This window comes from Nannobrachium achirus (genome assembly GCF_963921795.1).
Source record: "Nannobrachium achirus genome assembly, chromosome: 8".
Taxonomy (NCBI): Eukaryota; Metazoa; Chordata; class Actinopteri; order Myctophiformes; family Myctophidae; genus Nannobrachium; species Nannobrachium achirus.
In genome coordinates, this window is record NC_137817.1 from 49,497,389 (window position 1) to 49,513,910 (window position 16,522).

Sequence of the window (16,522 nt, forward strand, 5' to 3'; positions counted from 1 at the left end):
GGCTGTGAAGATGACAGCGACTCTTGTAAAACTATTTCTGATCTCTGCCCTACTATGCAACAACATTCAAATCTGCATTTCATGCAGAAAAGAGCATATTTTCCACAGCTGACAACAAGGGAAAAGACAGCCGTTTAAAGAAGCGCATCGGACAGAACTAAAAGCAAACGAGAATGCTTTTTAGGAAACCCAGCCCTGCATTTGTTCAATACATTCACTGAAATACAAACATGACGTAGCATCAGTTAAAACCTTTTTCCTCAAGTCCTCAGGTCTACATTCATCCAGTCAGCCAGTGTACAGCACAGGCCATATATATACATCACGATTCACAGAAACACCCACGTACAGTACATAAAATATAGGTACATACGTATGTATGTACAGTATGTATGCACTGTATAATGAACATAATATTACATTATGTTGAAATATTATTTCCAAGATTTGCAGCTGATTTTATACAGTGATGAACAAAAACATAGATCTGACTGTGTGCAATATACAGTGTGTGTGTGTGTGTGTGTGTGTGTGTGTGTGTGTGTGTGTGTGTGTGTGTGTGTGCGTGTGTGTGTGTAGATGCAGATCCAGCAAGCGATGGTTCAAACAGCTGCAAAAAAATAAATAAGAATCTCTTCAAATCAGACAGAAGTGGGGGAATGGAGAGAATATAAATGTGTTTTTAAAAAAATCCTTAAATCCTAGTAAGTATAACTCTAGTTAGAGTGTCCATCTGTTCTTTTTTCCTCCTATAATTATTCTCTTTGAGCTCAGGTGGTAATGACATTTCACTAGCCAGCAGTTTGGCTAGCCCAGTGTGGCAACACCATTCTCTATCCCGGGGAAAGTGGGAAGGCTTGCCCTCACCGGCCAGAGGTTGAACCTGGTGTTGTTGTTGTTGTTGTGGAGGATGGAGGCTATAACACTAGCAGGTCTGTAGGCTATGAGCCGTTCTCTGCGAGGTCAGTGAACGAGGCTCGCTTTGGCAGTTCAGTTCCTTTTTTAAAACAACCAGCCCTTGCGTCAAATGCAAGAGAGGGAGTCCATTTTTGTCCATTTTACCACTGCAAACACCACACCTGCTGCTGTGTATACCAGCTGACACACGTTCTCCGCATGTATGTATGCTTCCCTGTTTTTTTAATGTTTCTAGTCCACCATTCTTTTTTCCCTCTTTCTTACCGGCCTATTATGTCGATACCTTTCTCATGTTTCACCTTCTTTACACTCAACCTTCTCTATTGCCCCTCCCTCTCTCTCTCCCTCTGTCTCTCTCTCACCTTGCTCATCTCTCTTAAGGTTGCCACATCTGTCTCGAAAGTTCTTTTCGCCGTTTTTGCACCTCCGAGATTTTCTAACCAGACGAACATCACTGCAGGAGACGTTAACAATCCGAGCGTTGTGCGTAACCGGTCAGAAATTCACCAAGGTGCTCATGATTTGTTTGTTTGTTTGTTTTATTTCCACAGCCAGACCCGAGTGGCAAAAATCACCGTTCCAGTACTGTACAGTGGACGGCTTCTAACATTCACCACTCAAAGCGTCGTCGCATCGAGTTTAAAACAATTCCGTCCTCAGAGAATTTCCTAAGCCTGATCCATACTTCGCCATAAGATGGCGTCATAGACCAAAATAGCCAATCTATAAGCTCACAATGCCTCACGTCTGTGACAGGTTGTGAGGATGATAGGGTTGCTTATTTTCGCCGGGCGACTTCAGCATGAATTAGGCATTACTTAACCCCTCTTTTCCTCTCGCTCTCTCTTTCTCTCCCTCCCTTTCAACATGCTCAGTTTCTCTTTTGATACACAAACATCACTCTGTCTGAATCCTGTTCTTCTTCCTTTGCCTCTCTCTCTCCCAGTCACTCCTCTGTGATGGTGGGCAGGTGGGGTGTTGTGGGTGAACTGGGCGTGCTCTTTGGGTCCGTCCTTGCGTTCAGACTAGAGATGGACCACACGTCGCTCAGCTCTGCAGGGGAGGGGGGATACAGGGGTTAAAGCCAAAAGCAATCCCAAGAAAAAAATATTTTCAGACCATGTCCCAATATGTGATTTTTGAAACATGGCACGCACAGCGCACACCAATCTATTGCACCTGAACTGCCTTCACTGAATGTGTGTGCCAATCCATGTTTCATTTTATAGAAGTATCTTCTGAAGTTCTGTTGTATTCTATCCTAGTCTGGCCAATTCAAATACTCATATCTTGAAATTCAATCAGCTTTTTAGTTTGGAGATCACTTGACCAGCGTTTTGACGACTTTGTCATTCACGCCATGGCCATCGCTACACCTCTCCCTAATTTATATATTTCTTTGCGGATCTGCACTGATCTCAGAAATAGCCCCTATGGAATCCTCAAGACTGAAATCAGTCCCCAGGACTGAGAACTTAAACCAATGGGGATACTGGGGTCAAGGGTCATCATCTGTATCGTAGGCATCATCATACAAAGGGCCGTACACACTGAACACTGTAACTACAAAAAATACAACGTTGGTGCTTCGTACAGGGTGACAGAACAGTGATTTGTACAGGGTGACAAGCTGACAGAACAGTGATTTGTACAGGGCGACAGAACAATGAGGCAATAGGTACAGGGTGACAGGGTGACAGAACATTGAGGTGATGTGTACACTGTACAGGGTGACAGAACAGTGAGGTGATGTGTACACTGTACAGGGTGACAGAACATTGAGGTGATGTGTACAGGGTGACAGAACAGTGAGGTGATGTGTACACTGTACAGGGTGACAGAACATTGAGGTGATGTGTACAGGGTGACAGAACAGTGAGGTGATGTGTACAGGGTGACAGAACAGTGAGGTGATGCGTACAGGGTGACAGGTGGTTGGCAGGCAGGGCGAACATGCTGGGGTTTCAGGAGTTGTTGACCATGGGCAGGGAGACGACACTCCCCGTAGGAGAGTCACTGTGCAGGGAGTTCCACCGCACACAGATCATCTCGGAAGAGTCTGACCCACACGCACGCACACACATGCAGAAAGACACACATGGAAACACAGACACAGAGAAACCTGGCGGTTATAAACCTCCACCGATAATAGTCATGGAACTGCAATGGATAGACATTGGCCCTCCTTCACAACACAGCATTCAATGTTTTGGCGACTTGACAATTTACATTTTTTCTATATTCATGTATTTTTTCCAACAGAACAAAATGACCACTTCTGCTATTTATTATTGTGCAATAAAATTATCCAATACATCCATCATGGTGGCGCCGAAGGGGCCAACAGTAGCTGTCTAGAACAGGGTGTGTCAGTCTCTATCGCTGTATATCTCTACTGTATCTCTGTGTCCACTGAAGCAGCCCAATCACAGCTTAGCTCGCACTGCTACTGTACGTGAACGATACAATGAACGACGCAGCTACGGCAATCACAAAGTAAATCAATCATTAAGCTCCGTTACCACGGAGGTGCACAAGACTACAGTTGCTTGTTTACGAAACATAAACAAGGAAGTGTAGTCACGTACACTGTGTGACGATACTGTCAGCAAGTAGCAGACGGTATGAGTGCTCGAAAACACAGAACATACAGTAGTCTCTCAAAGCATACATGCATCTTAATAACTGTGATACATCAGGAAGTTGTATCCTTCTATCCAGAGCAGTTCTATGTAGACGTACACAGACAGTAAGCTGATGCACAGAGGAGGGACACAGGGACACACAGGAGCAGTGGTGTAAAGTAACTAAGAACATTTACTTAAGTACTGTACTTTACTTGAGTATTTACAATTTCCAATACTTTGACTTCTACTCCACTACATCCCGGATCCAAATATCCAAATTATAATATTATAAAACATACATAACCACTTTGCCCTATTTTATAGGCCTACCTAGGCTATTAAAAAATAGCAGATCTACAAGCTCACACATTGTGAGCTTGTAGATTACTTGTAGCAGAGTATTGTATTAGTACTTTTACTTAAGTAAAACATTTGGGGTTTTCCACCACTGGGAGGGACACAGAAGAAGGTGCTCATGCGGAGGAGGGGGACAGACGGGGACCAGAGGGAGAGCATGTTGTCCTACCCGTTCTGAACTTGCTGTAGGGTCCGTTCTCATGGGGCTGCCGGCTGCCTGACCAGAAAGGCAGCAGTCCTCTCTCTCTCCACCTGGGACGACACACAACAACAAAACAAAGCATTGCTACAAATACTTGGCGGATTATCATAGATCATAGGCAATGTTCAAGACATGGAAAGCTTAACATGCAGGTTGAAAACGAAGAAAGAGCTCCTTTGGGAAAAAAGAAGGGGGGAAATATTATGTTTATGTTTAAAGGGGAATACAACTCATTTTCAACATTGATATACTATACCTTGGAGTTGTTGTGTGGAAATAAAAAAACTAGAAATGACTGAAGTCATTTTATACCAGCTTGTGCATTAAAGTAACTAAAGTTTATATAGGGAGTTAAAATTAAATACCCCAAGTAGGTGACAATATAACAATACAATATGCAAATCAAAAGAACATTCTAACATAAAAAGGTGGCCTAAAACAGACAATATCACACACAAATGGTCCATTTGCTTCCATTTGTACACTTACAGAGTTAAATCAACATTGATTGAACAATATAAATGCAGCGAGCGAGGACAGCCTGCCGCTCCAAGCCGCTCTGCTCGAGGCCGTGTACCACATGTTTGAAGCACGGACAGACAGCTGCTGCTGCACAAGAAGTGCGCAACGTGAAAAGTTTACCATAATAAACAACTATCATTGTCTGTGATTATTTGTGACCATAGGGTTTGTATCATACATGTCTGTGATGCATGAATTGCGAGGCTTTTACAAAGCTCTCATAGCGATAGTTTTTGCAAGTCGTCCCATTGCCTGTACGAGCTGTCCTGTCATTGGCTGTTACCATGGTTACAGTTAGGTTCCTATGCAATCCATTGACCGGCCGCTTTGCTAAGCAGGTAAAAAGTCCCTTTCTGTGTTGTGCATGTGCGCGAGTGTGTGCATGAGGAGAACCAGTGTAATGCGTGATTTTTTTTACTTGGTTGCACGCTGTGTCACGCACATAAAACAGCTGATCTACAAGCTCACAACACGGTAGATCTTCCATAAACACAACGAATAAGAATGAGAATATGACACAGTTGTTATTGTTATTACATCTGCTGCATTTTAACTAATTATGACATTTTCATTAAACCACAAGCAGCATTCAGTTCAGTTCTGTTATTACATCTGCTGTTTTCAACTGACCTCATCTCCGTACTATTTTTAACTGAGCAACATATGTATATACAGTACAGTACCGCCGCCTTGTGAACCTTATGCTCATATTGACATCTGATCTGTGTTTCTGTTCTTTTGTTTCTTTCTCCATCTCTGTCCACCTTTCTGAAAACCGTAACAATGGAAGCCGTACGTCAAAGAGTTTCACACACTTTACTGTTACACCTATGATGTGATAAAAAAAACATTGAGTTGAGTTGAACAGAAACACGGTTTGTTTCTCAATCTCAATTTCAATATTTCAATATATTTCTGACCTGCATCTCTCTCTTATTTACACTGTGATAGGGGTGGCAGCGGCTAAGGGGTAGAGTTGCCGTCTTAGAACGCAGAGGGTTCCCAAAGGGTTCCCAGTTTGATCCTGGGCTCCCCCAGAGTTAGTGTCGAAGAGTCCTTGAGCAAGACTCTGAACCCCTAGTTGTCCCAGGTTTCCTCCGCCATCGGTGTGTGAATGTAATGCAGAATCTCTGTAAAGCGCCTTGGATAAAGGTGCTATATAAATGCACCATTTACAGCAGAATTCTCTTTGTTAGTTTATCCATATCGTCTCTGTTGGGTGGAAACCTCTTATTATGCCCCAAACTGTTACTTTTCAGGATTCAAATTCAAAAGCATCAAAAGTTGCAGATCCACAAGCTGGAAAAGCGACGTGGTAGCATGATCAAGTAGGGCATTAAAAAACACACAAAAAGTTAGAATATGGACTGGTTTCTGTCCGACAGTGATTTGCAACTCTCAGTGTTAAGAGATTTCATGGTGTACAAAACACACACACGCACGCACCCACGCGCGCACATTGCCACTATTTCACACGGGGAACATTTCTCTTTGTGAAGCTGTGAAGAACACATCAGTCATGTCAACAAGGCCAGCCTCCCACCCTGAACATCCATTAATAGTAATACACAACAACAAGCCGATCCGTGTTATACAAGCTATGACTCACGCAGCACTCACAGGCACAACAACACAACACCGTTGAATCCTCCATGTTCATTTCTGACTTTTCTCTTCAACTGGTTGGCTGGTGGTGGAGAGGTGGGAGGGGTTAAGTGCCTTGCTCAGGGACACTTTGAAGGAGGCAGCTGAGGGGTCAAACCGCTGACCATCTGGCCTCTCTACCGCCAAACCAGTGGTTGGCAAACTTTTTCGTGCCACTTAACCACTTTTTTGGACCCTGTCTGATTTTCTTTTTGTAACAAATACAAAAGTTCTTTATAGAGGTGGTGCCATAGTTTTTACTTTTTGAAGCGGTGAAAACCGCTTCCAATGAATGGCTTTGTGTGTATCACGCCCATATATGGTCATTTCAGTCCAGAATGAACAGGCTTTTTCAAAAACAGAATGTCCGTTTAATTACCATATATGGTGATCTCAGTCCAGAATGAACAGGGTTTTTCAAAAACACAATGTATGTTACCTTATGTCCATATATGGTCACTCCAGGCCAGAATGAACAGGTTTTTCCTGTCTCGTACGTGTAAAATATCAGTCCAGAATGAATAGGCTTTTTCAAAAAGCAAAATGTGTGTCCCTGTCTATTGCATTGAATTGGTGAAGCTTCACATGACAATTCAACCCTATAGATAATAGCATGGTTTATACTAAATAATTATTAACTTTGCTATAGTCAGCATGTCATACCAGCTCTCCAAATACATTCAGAATAGAGGTTTTATCTGTCCACCGCTTCTGTTTTGTATGTGTCTATGGAGTTAACATGACTAATAGACCACCAGGGTGGTTTTGTAATGTGCAAATTTGCCTTCCCCGTGTATTTTTCGTTACTTCCTTGGCTAAATTCAGCTGGGTCACCACCCACCTGAAAACCAGGCATACTTAATTCGCTTTTTTAAACACTAAAAAAATCATTACAAAATAATAATAATGCCACGATGTTGCTTAGATATCTGGTATTTTTTAAATAGCCAAGGTAACATGTTTTGCTGGGGACCCCCTGGATCCCTGGCGTTCCCCGGACCCCTCTTTGAGAACCATTGCTCTCAGCTACGGCAGCTCCTGTGACACCCCTGAATGCCTGTCTTACTGTACATAAGACATTGGGCCTTGTTCACATTGCATGGGTACTGATTTTATACTAAAGCACTAATATCATTGTTATTCCTTCAGTGATTTGTTAGTTCACACAAACCCAGTCTGCTGCAGGGAACTCGTATGTGGGATGAAAACATAGCTGTTATTAGAATCCCGTATTTCTTCATGCTGAATCAATTCCAATAGTGCCAATTACCTCAAAGTAAATGTTTGAGGTGTGAAAACACATTTAAAAGAAAAGCAAAATGATTTCTGTTTTTGAAGTGAGGCTGCATAAATGGGCTTCATCATCACACGAGGAAAACTCAAACCTATTTTCATGTTTTTTTTTTAGTCGACACAATCAGAGAATATAATTATTATGTCCCTTGGCGTGCTTGCCGTTTCTTCAAGTGTGGCCATAATTTGGCAAATCGGTTTGATTGATGTAGTGTGAGAGTGCGTGCGTGCATGTGTGTGTAGGTGCCTGTGTGTGTGTGTGTGTGTGTGTGTGTGTGTGTGTGTGTGTGTGTGTGTGTGTGTGTGTGCGTTCACCCACCAATGGAATATGAAGACAGCAGTTATGAGAAGTGCAGACACCACATCGGTCAGAATCCACATCATGCTGTAGTCCTCTGGAGTCTGCACAGAGACAATGGAATAGAACATTTTATTGGTTCATTTATTTATTTATTAATTTATTTTCTCCTATTTGCCTGCTTGTCCTTGATTTGTTGTTTGAATACGTTGAATCAGGGTATACGATCGATCTGTAAGTGTTCACTATTGGAGTGGGATTACGCTATTGCTTTGATAGTTTAATACTTGCATTCTAATTAAGATTTTTTGTTCTTTTTAATATGCCTTTTCTTCTTTTGACCTGTATAACTACATTTATACGACTACATTATCATTTCTTTCCTCTGTCGGTGTAATATGTAAGTAAGTTATTGTTTAACTTATGCCCTGAACCTTGAATAAACAAAACTGTTAAAAGAAAGAAGAAGAAAAAAAAACAGGCAACAATTAAAAATGACACGATGTGGATTATTCACAAAAAATGAGTGCTGTTCGAGTTAACTAAATTAATCGCGATTAACTCACCGTTATGTTAATCGTGATTAATTATTTGTTTCGCAATTAATCGCATATTTATATATTATAGCCATTTGGCCTTTGGACACTGTTTCTCAACATTATTATCTCAACTATTATTTGGGGAGGTCTCCAGATGATTAGCTTAATGTGCAATATTGTTTTCTCACTCAACAGTAAACAATCCAACATACATATACAGGGTATCTGCACATTTATAAAGTGACAATTTAATTATTTTATTAATATCTCAAATCTTCTCACAAGTAATTAACTAAAATGGTCAAACATTGGCTACAATATTGGCTATTTTGGCTACAAGGTCCATCCCTCTTGATATAAAATATAATTAAGGGATAAAGGTGGACACAACAGTAATCAGATTAAGTAAATTAGGCAGATCCTTAGAACCATCAGCTGCAGTCTGTTTAATGCAATACCATTATGATTTATCTGGGTTTTTAATTGATTTTGAATAAAAGATTAACATACTTTCGCAAAAAGCCAGCATATTTTTTCCACTCCCAAGTTAATAGGGCCACGAAAGACTTGAAAGATGTCCCTCTAAGTTACATTGTGAACTGATAAAAGCTGATGACTTATTTGCGATTAATCGTGCGATTAACTAGCTAAATCATGCGATTAATCGCGATTAAAATATTTAATCGTTGAACAGCACTACAAAAAATCTAACCAAGTTTGAAGTGAGCGCTGGTGCGCGCGTGTCATTGTGTAGCAGTTCATTTCAGGATCGCGCGCGCGTGTGTGTGTGTGTGTGCATGCGTGCGTGCGTGTGCTTGTATGTGTACAGGTGTCTGTCTGTCTTGTCAATACCCATCACTAGTGTGATGACAGTGAATGCATGGAGGTTGAACTCAACATGAAGTCAGTGTAACTAGTGTGACTCATGCTACTTATTGAAGTGAACACTAAACTCACCATGAGGAACAGGGGCCTGTGCATGTTGGCCAGCAGGTGGACAGAGTTGGTGGTGACAGACTGGACTCCTGCGCACCAGGCCAGGGAGTACAGCCACGTCTGGCTCACCACGTACAGGTTGGTGCTGATGTTCACCGACTGGTACTTACTGAGGAAAGGAGGATTATGCATACATAATTAGTGATCTTCTTCCAATGTAAATCCAATGTACCACAAGTGAATACAGCGCACCCTCATACATACTGTGCACACACGCATGCACGCACGCACGCACGCACACACGCACTCTTCAATTCAATTCAGGGCTTTATTGGAAAACATACAGTATGTTTACATTGCCAAAGCATAAGTATACATACTGTAATACCATACAATCAATCAATATAATACAATCAAAAATAAAATATGTACAATTGAAGGAGGTGAAACAGTTTTCATGTGTCGTGGTTACTCACGCACGCACGCACGCACGCACGCACGCACGAACGAACGCACACACTAGTCTGTGACTAGAGATGAAAGAGGGTTTCAGCCTTTGAAGGTCTAATGAAGACATCTGTCATCAGTCAGTTTGTCTGTCTTTGCGTCTCTGTTTGTCTGCCTGTGTCATGATCATTAGACCTTCAAAGCCTGAAACCCTCTGACAGTACACAGACAGACAGACAGACAGACAGACGGACAGAAAGTTGGATGATGAGATGGATGACTCACATGTCATGGTTCACATGTCAAAAATAGTCTAATCTCTTGGGGTGAAATATTCTCCAGGAGTCAAGAAAGGAAAGAGTGTAACTGTGTTACACCTCTGAGTCACCCTGCCATCTGTGGATTCTCTCCGCTCTCCTCTCCTCTCCTCCTTTCCAAAGGAGGAATCATTTCCATCGCTCTGCTTCTCTCTCTCTCTCTCTCTCTCTCTCTCTCTCTCTCTCTCTCTCTCTCTCTCTCTCTCTCTCTCTCTCTCTCTCTCTGAAAGCATAACGCCTAATTCACGTTGTCGTAATGGTGTCACTCGTCAAACACAACAGATGTTCGGGTGAAATAAACGAGGCATTGCGTTAAGGTTTAGGCCTGAAAATCTGTTCTTTTTTGGCAAGAGACACATCATCATCGCACGACAAAATGTAACTTAAGGTTTCAGCTGGTGGGGACAGTAATATATCTTGTGTTAGCCTGGTGCAGCGCGACAACTGGAGATTTCTGCTATGTCTGGGGAAATCTAAATTCAATGCAGGAGCGAGAACAGTGGAGAAAACCAGCACTAACAGACTTACTGTATAATACACCCACTGCTTTGAAAACCAATCCCGATGGAGTTGAATGTTCCAATTGTTTCCACCCAGTTCTAACACTCTAGTAAACTTAGAAAAGTTAAAATAGCAGATCTACAGTACAAGCGACACATTGTGAGCTTGTAGATTGGCTCTTTTCAAAGGCCCTTACAGTACAGTATATAGGGCTGAAGTGGTTAATGTATGTTTTGTAATAATAATAAAAATCTACAGTAGAAGTAAAAGTATTGAAAATTGGAAATACACAAGTACAGTAAAAAAGATACCTGATGGATAGTTGGTAACCAAATGGACCTTTATTAGATCTTTAATTGATGGGACCTGTAAGAGTTCAATTATTGTTAAACATCCAGTTCCGGTGTTGCGCGGCTCAGCTGTTCTTAGAGACTGCATACAAAAAAGACCCGCCCCCTCCTGCCTCTGATTGGCCTACCAACTTCCGTTTCTGTGACCCACCCGGTCCCGGGACCCAGTCGCAGAGTCCCGCGATGCATATGCCCCAGAGCCGAAGGAGGCGTCTACCTTTCTATGTCTATGGTATAAACTAGGGCATTCACGAATAGTGATTTTTAGTATTCTAATTATTTGACCTCAAAGTATTCGAATAGTCGAATATTCGACAGGACTGGCCAAACTGTCAAATATTAAGTAAGCAAGAGGCGAACATTGTGAAAATAGCAGATCTACATGCTCACAACGCCTCGCAAAGCGAGGCGTTGTGAGCATGTAGATCGGCTATTTTCACAATATTTATCTGTGGAACCGAGTCGCATTAATACCTACAATTCCAAGTTCAAATATGTTTATTTTGGGGGTCAGTGACTAAAAAGGTTTGAGAAGCCCTAGTATAGAGCATTAACAAATTCATCCACCAGGGTCATTGACAACTCATTCTTATGACTTCCTATCTAGCCAAGCTTTATAAACTATATATTTTTTTAAAGAGAAAACAATAAAAACAAAAAAAAATAAGCAAATATTCGACTTCGGTGAACAACGTCGAATAGTGACTTTGATATTCAAATATTCAAATATTTGGTGAATGCCCTAGTATAAACCCTACCTGATCTGCTGCTGGGACATGGAGCTGTAGTGCAGGTTGAGTGTGGTGATGTGTCCGTCGGTCAGCTCCTGTATGGAGGCCGTCTCCCCGGAGGTCTGCTGGAGCTCTGGGTCCACGGCCTGGACCAGCTCTCTGTCCTCAGAGGGAAGCCACAGCACCTGCAGCACAGAGTAACTCCATTTAGACCTGGAACGATTTATTACTTTGGTCCCTGGCCAAAAATGATGTATTTGACCAGGGACCCCCATCTCAAAATATTTAGTTCCAGGGACCCCCAGAAGCTAAATTTGAGTTACAAGTGTTTGCTTTAAAAATACATATATTCAAAGATTTGCACACATTTTCACGGTGCCATGCTGGGAGCTTGTCATCATTACACAGGTTAAACATGCTCGGCTTCACAGTAAAATGCTTATACAGCAGGATGGAGGACCTGAAAATGGAAGAGATATCTTTTGATATGCGCGCGCGCACACACACACACACACACACACACACGCACGCACGCACGCACGCACGCACGCACGCACGCACGCACACACACACACACACTCGCTGACCTGTGAGGAGTTGAGATGTGCTCGCACCACCCTCAGGGTGGTGTTGATGTAGCTGTCAGAGTAGGGGTGTCCGGACGGCGGCTGGCGGAGGTCAAAGATCACCCGCTTGTTGCTGCGGGAGGCCACCTGCAGGAACTGAGCCAGAGAGGGAACGCTCTGGTTCTGAGCCCTGAGGCGCGCCGCCTCCGACAGGGACGACACCGTGCCGAAGGGATCCCTCTGGAAGCACATGATCCATACATCCATCAAATCAAAGTTTATTCATACAGCCATGTACAGTTGGTGACAGGCGGGGGCCTTCCTCCAATCATGATCAAGTGGGGACAGGCCTTGGGGACAGGCAGGGTTCCTCAATAGGCGGCCCGCGGGCCGGGGGGGGGCTACTGTCTGGCCCCCACCAACCCCAGTAATAACGGTAGTATAAGAGCAGCAAGTATATCGTCGTTGTCAGGTGGAAACCTTGTATCTCCAAATTTGTATGTTCTTTCGCAAAGTAAAGCCCTGCTTCATCATACAAGGCCGTCGCACAAAAGTAGTGAAAACAGCAGATCTACAAGCCTACAACGCCTCGCGATGCGAGGCGTTGTGTGCTTGTAGATCGGCTGTTTTCACTAGTCCTACTTAATAATTAGAGAGAGAGGTCAGTCAGTCAGTCAGTCAGTCAGTAGGTCAGTCACAAATGCATTTCCACCTTTATCTCTTCAGCAACTGATCCCAATTTTCACATATGCCATTGGCCATTAGCACTATACAGACGCTGACGGAGCCCGATTTTCATTTTTACCAAATTCAAGCTATCTATTAGCGTTTCTTCACCACTTCTGTACAGCACAGCCTGTTCAGCTCAGCCTGTTGTCAGGGTTACGGTCTGTTCCTCCAGGCCATGGGACCCCATAGCCCCACACACACCTCTCTCACAGTTAGGAATGTTGCAGTGAAGAGACACACATTCTCTCTCTCTCTCTCTCTCTCTCTCTCTCTCTCTCTCTCTCTCTCTCTCTCTCTCTCTCTCTCTCTCTCTCTCTCTCTCTCTCTCTCTCTCTCTCTCTCTCTCTCTCTCTCTCTCTCTCTCTCTCTCTCTCTCTCTCTCTCTCTCTCTCTCTCTCTCTCTCTCTCTCTCTCTCTCTCTCGCATGGGTCATGCATGCACCGGGTCATCTTCCAACGGGTATGGAAATCATAAATACACTCCTCCATGGGCTGCTCCTTACATTATGATGCTCCCACATATTCTCACGCACGCACCAGTTACAGTAACTTTCCCCACAACCCACACATATTTTGGAGCACATATCTTTGTACGGGTAAGGTCTAGTTTAAATCATTTTTAAAATGATGAATGCAAAACAAACGGTTTTGGACACACCCGACAACATCGATATCTGAACTGTTGCTGGAGTAGCGGGAACGCCACCGTCGCCCCATGCAATGTTGTGGCCCTCGGCTTGGCACCCTAGACATGATTCGGCCTTTGGGGGAAACTAATTGGGGAACCCTGGTGTAAGGCCTTCCTCGACCATGATTGGAGGAAGGCCCCACTCTATCCTGATTGGAGGAAAACGTGTCACCCAACAGTTTTTGAAACTGCTTTTTTCTCCTCACAGGAGAAAAGGCTGAAGTCCAAATATGGACCAAACACTCTATAGTAACTAGTACTATCAGAACATAGACCCTTTTTTTATGAAATCACTTACCCTACCTTTAATTAAAAGTATCAATACTGCAATGTAGAAACACTCTGTTACAAGTAAAAGTGAGGTAATCAAAATCAGGTAAAAGTACAAAAGTATTGGCATCAAAATAAATGGAAAAAACAATGGAAATGGACATAAACTCGTACATTTTTTCGGTGAACTGGGAATGCAGTTCACAATTCATGTAAGTGAAGTATGAATATGAAACTAGTTCATACTAGTTTAAACTGTGTGAAATGAGCTTTGAGAGCTACTGTAGCTCTTGTGAAGTGTGGACTTACACAACACAACAGGAAAAAAAAATGACTTCTCTCTGGTTATGTAACCGGGAAAAGACCTTGCTCTGATGTATCTGTCGTTGGCATTCATCCATCCTCCCACCTACAGTACCTACTGTACTGTACCTACCTACCTACCTACCTACCGTGTGTGTGTGTGTGTCAGGGACGTGCTGGCCATTGGGAAAAGCGGGACAACTCCCGAACGGCCGGTTCATTCCCGGCCGGTCCAGGCCGGCCATTAGGAAAAAAATAAAAATAAAATGTCGGCCTTCGTTCCAAGTAAATCGTCACTGTCGTCACAACTAGTTTTCCTACAGTTTCAAATTTATACATTTTTTCGCAAAGCAAAGCCCTGCTTCATCATACAAGGCCGTTGCACAAAAGTAGTGAAAACAGCAGATCTATAAGCACACAACGCCTCGCGGTGCGAGGCGTTGTGTGCTTGTAGATCGGCTGTTTTCACTAGTTTAAATCATTTTTAAAATGATAAATACAAAACAAACGGTTGTGGACATACACGGTTTCCACCCGACAACGACGAAATATATATTAAAAAAAAAGAAAATTAGGGCCTCTCCAACTCTTTTTTCCGGGCTGAATCAGGGGCCCAGCACGTCCCTGGTGTGTGTGTGTGTGTGTGTGTGTGTGTGTGTGTGTGTGTGTGTGTGTGTGTGCGTGCGTGCGTGCGTGCGTGCGTGCGTGGGTCTCACCGCTAGGAACCAGTCCCCAGCGTTGAGCTGCTGTAGCTCAGCCCAGGTGAAGGTGGAGGCGTCGGCGTGCGTGCGGTTGGGGAACACCCGCGCTACGTTGGTGGTCCTGGACAGACTGACGTCGTGCATCAGGAACGGCACTCCGTCATGACTAGAGAGAGAGAGAGAGAGAGAGCTTTTATTTTATAATAAATCATGATATTTTGTCACCACCCACCTGACAACCAGGCATACAAATGAACAGGTTGTTGTGGCCACATAAAAACATAATTTTAACACTTTCTGTACACTTTTTTTTTTAAAGATCTTCCTCCAAGTATAATCATAAATAATACCTGATGATTATGTTGTAGGGGCGCAATGTCTTCAAACATTCCATCATACCAGATAGTAAAGAATAAAGGTATATAAAGTATAGCTGCATGCTCGTACGGTAGCTGCCGTTGCCTCTGGAAACACACCAACGTTTTGGACGGATGTCAAACCTCCTAAAGCTCTGTGACCTGCAAACTCCTTGACTATTGCTTTACACACACAGCATGTAGATCGGCTATTTTCACAATGTTCGCCTCTTTTTCTTACGTTATATTTGACAACTTGCCCAATTTGGTATTAAAAAGGTCTTAAAAGTCATTAAATTGCAACTTTAGAAACGTGCAGATAGCCTGTATGCAAATTATGCACTTATACCGTTGCACATTAAGATAATCATCAATAATTTGGGGACCCCCCTGGGGTTTCTGACCTCCAGTTTGGGAAGCACTGACCTGGCTAAGGGCATGCAGAGATCATCCCTCAGTCTGGACAGAGGCTGTGCAGGACACCACTCATCTTACTGCTGCTGGCTCAGCCAAATGGCCAGCTTATAGCCCGACCACACAGGGAGCTCAGTAGCTCACACTTTCAGCCTTCTTAAGCACTAAATCCAAAAGCTCCAAGATTGAAACTCCCCCACCCACACATAAAGGTCTCCCCAGCTTTACACACAAAACGCCAAGCACACGAAGCCTGACAGCCAAGACATTTTTAAAAACTTTTTTAAATATTTCAAATAGCTGAACTACAATTATTTTAAGTATTTAAAAATGTTTTTTCAAGATAGTAAAAAAGGGCGAAGTCGTTTAGGGATATTGGAGTAAGGCATGGACGAAAATCTAGCTAATAGTGTCTTTACCTAATGGTGACATCTGTTTCCAGTCCCGCTGCCCCAAACTCCACAGTGCTCTCAAACGACATCAGAGTGTTCTCTGGAGCCAGCTAAAGGATGCACACACACACACACACACACACACACACACACACACACACACACACACACACACACACACACACACACACACACACACACACACACACACACACACACACACACACACACACACACACACACACAGCGAGAATGAGACAATAATCATGTCATCAGTATCAACTATACATGGAGCCAAGCAGTCACTTCCATTGCCAGGTTTTAAATCATGGATCCCTCTCCTCTCGCTCTCTCTCCATCTCTGTCCAATAGTCTCTCTATCTGCATTCTGCCCAGACTAAATCATCACAGTCTGGTAACTC

The 16,522-nt window shown here is 43.2% G+C and overlaps 1 protein-coding gene across 1 annotated transcript in view; it reads right to left on the reverse strand.

The window, feature by feature from the left end:
* Positions 1-1,864: 1,864 nt before the first annotated feature.
* gdpd4a (glycerophosphodiester phosphodiesterase domain containing 4a) overlaps positions 1,865-16,522 on the reverse strand; it is a gene marked incomplete at both ends in the record, with an annotated part of 60,904 nt that continues 46,246 nt past the window's right edge. The window contains 8 exons of the mRNA XM_080731100.1: positions 1,865-1,971; positions 4,072-4,154; positions 7,883-7,965; positions 9,358-9,505; positions 11,710-11,867; positions 12,270-12,488; positions 14,954-15,104; positions 16,128-16,210. Of these exons, the coding sequence (XP_080587226.1) occupies positions 1,865-1,971; positions 4,072-4,154; positions 7,883-7,965; positions 9,358-9,505; positions 11,710-11,867; positions 12,270-12,488; positions 14,954-15,104; positions 16,128-16,210 (1,032 nt within the window). The remainder of the gene's footprint in view (positions 1,972-4,071; positions 4,155-7,882; positions 7,966-9,357; positions 9,506-11,709; positions 11,868-12,269; positions 12,489-14,953; positions 15,105-16,127; positions 16,211-16,522) is intronic.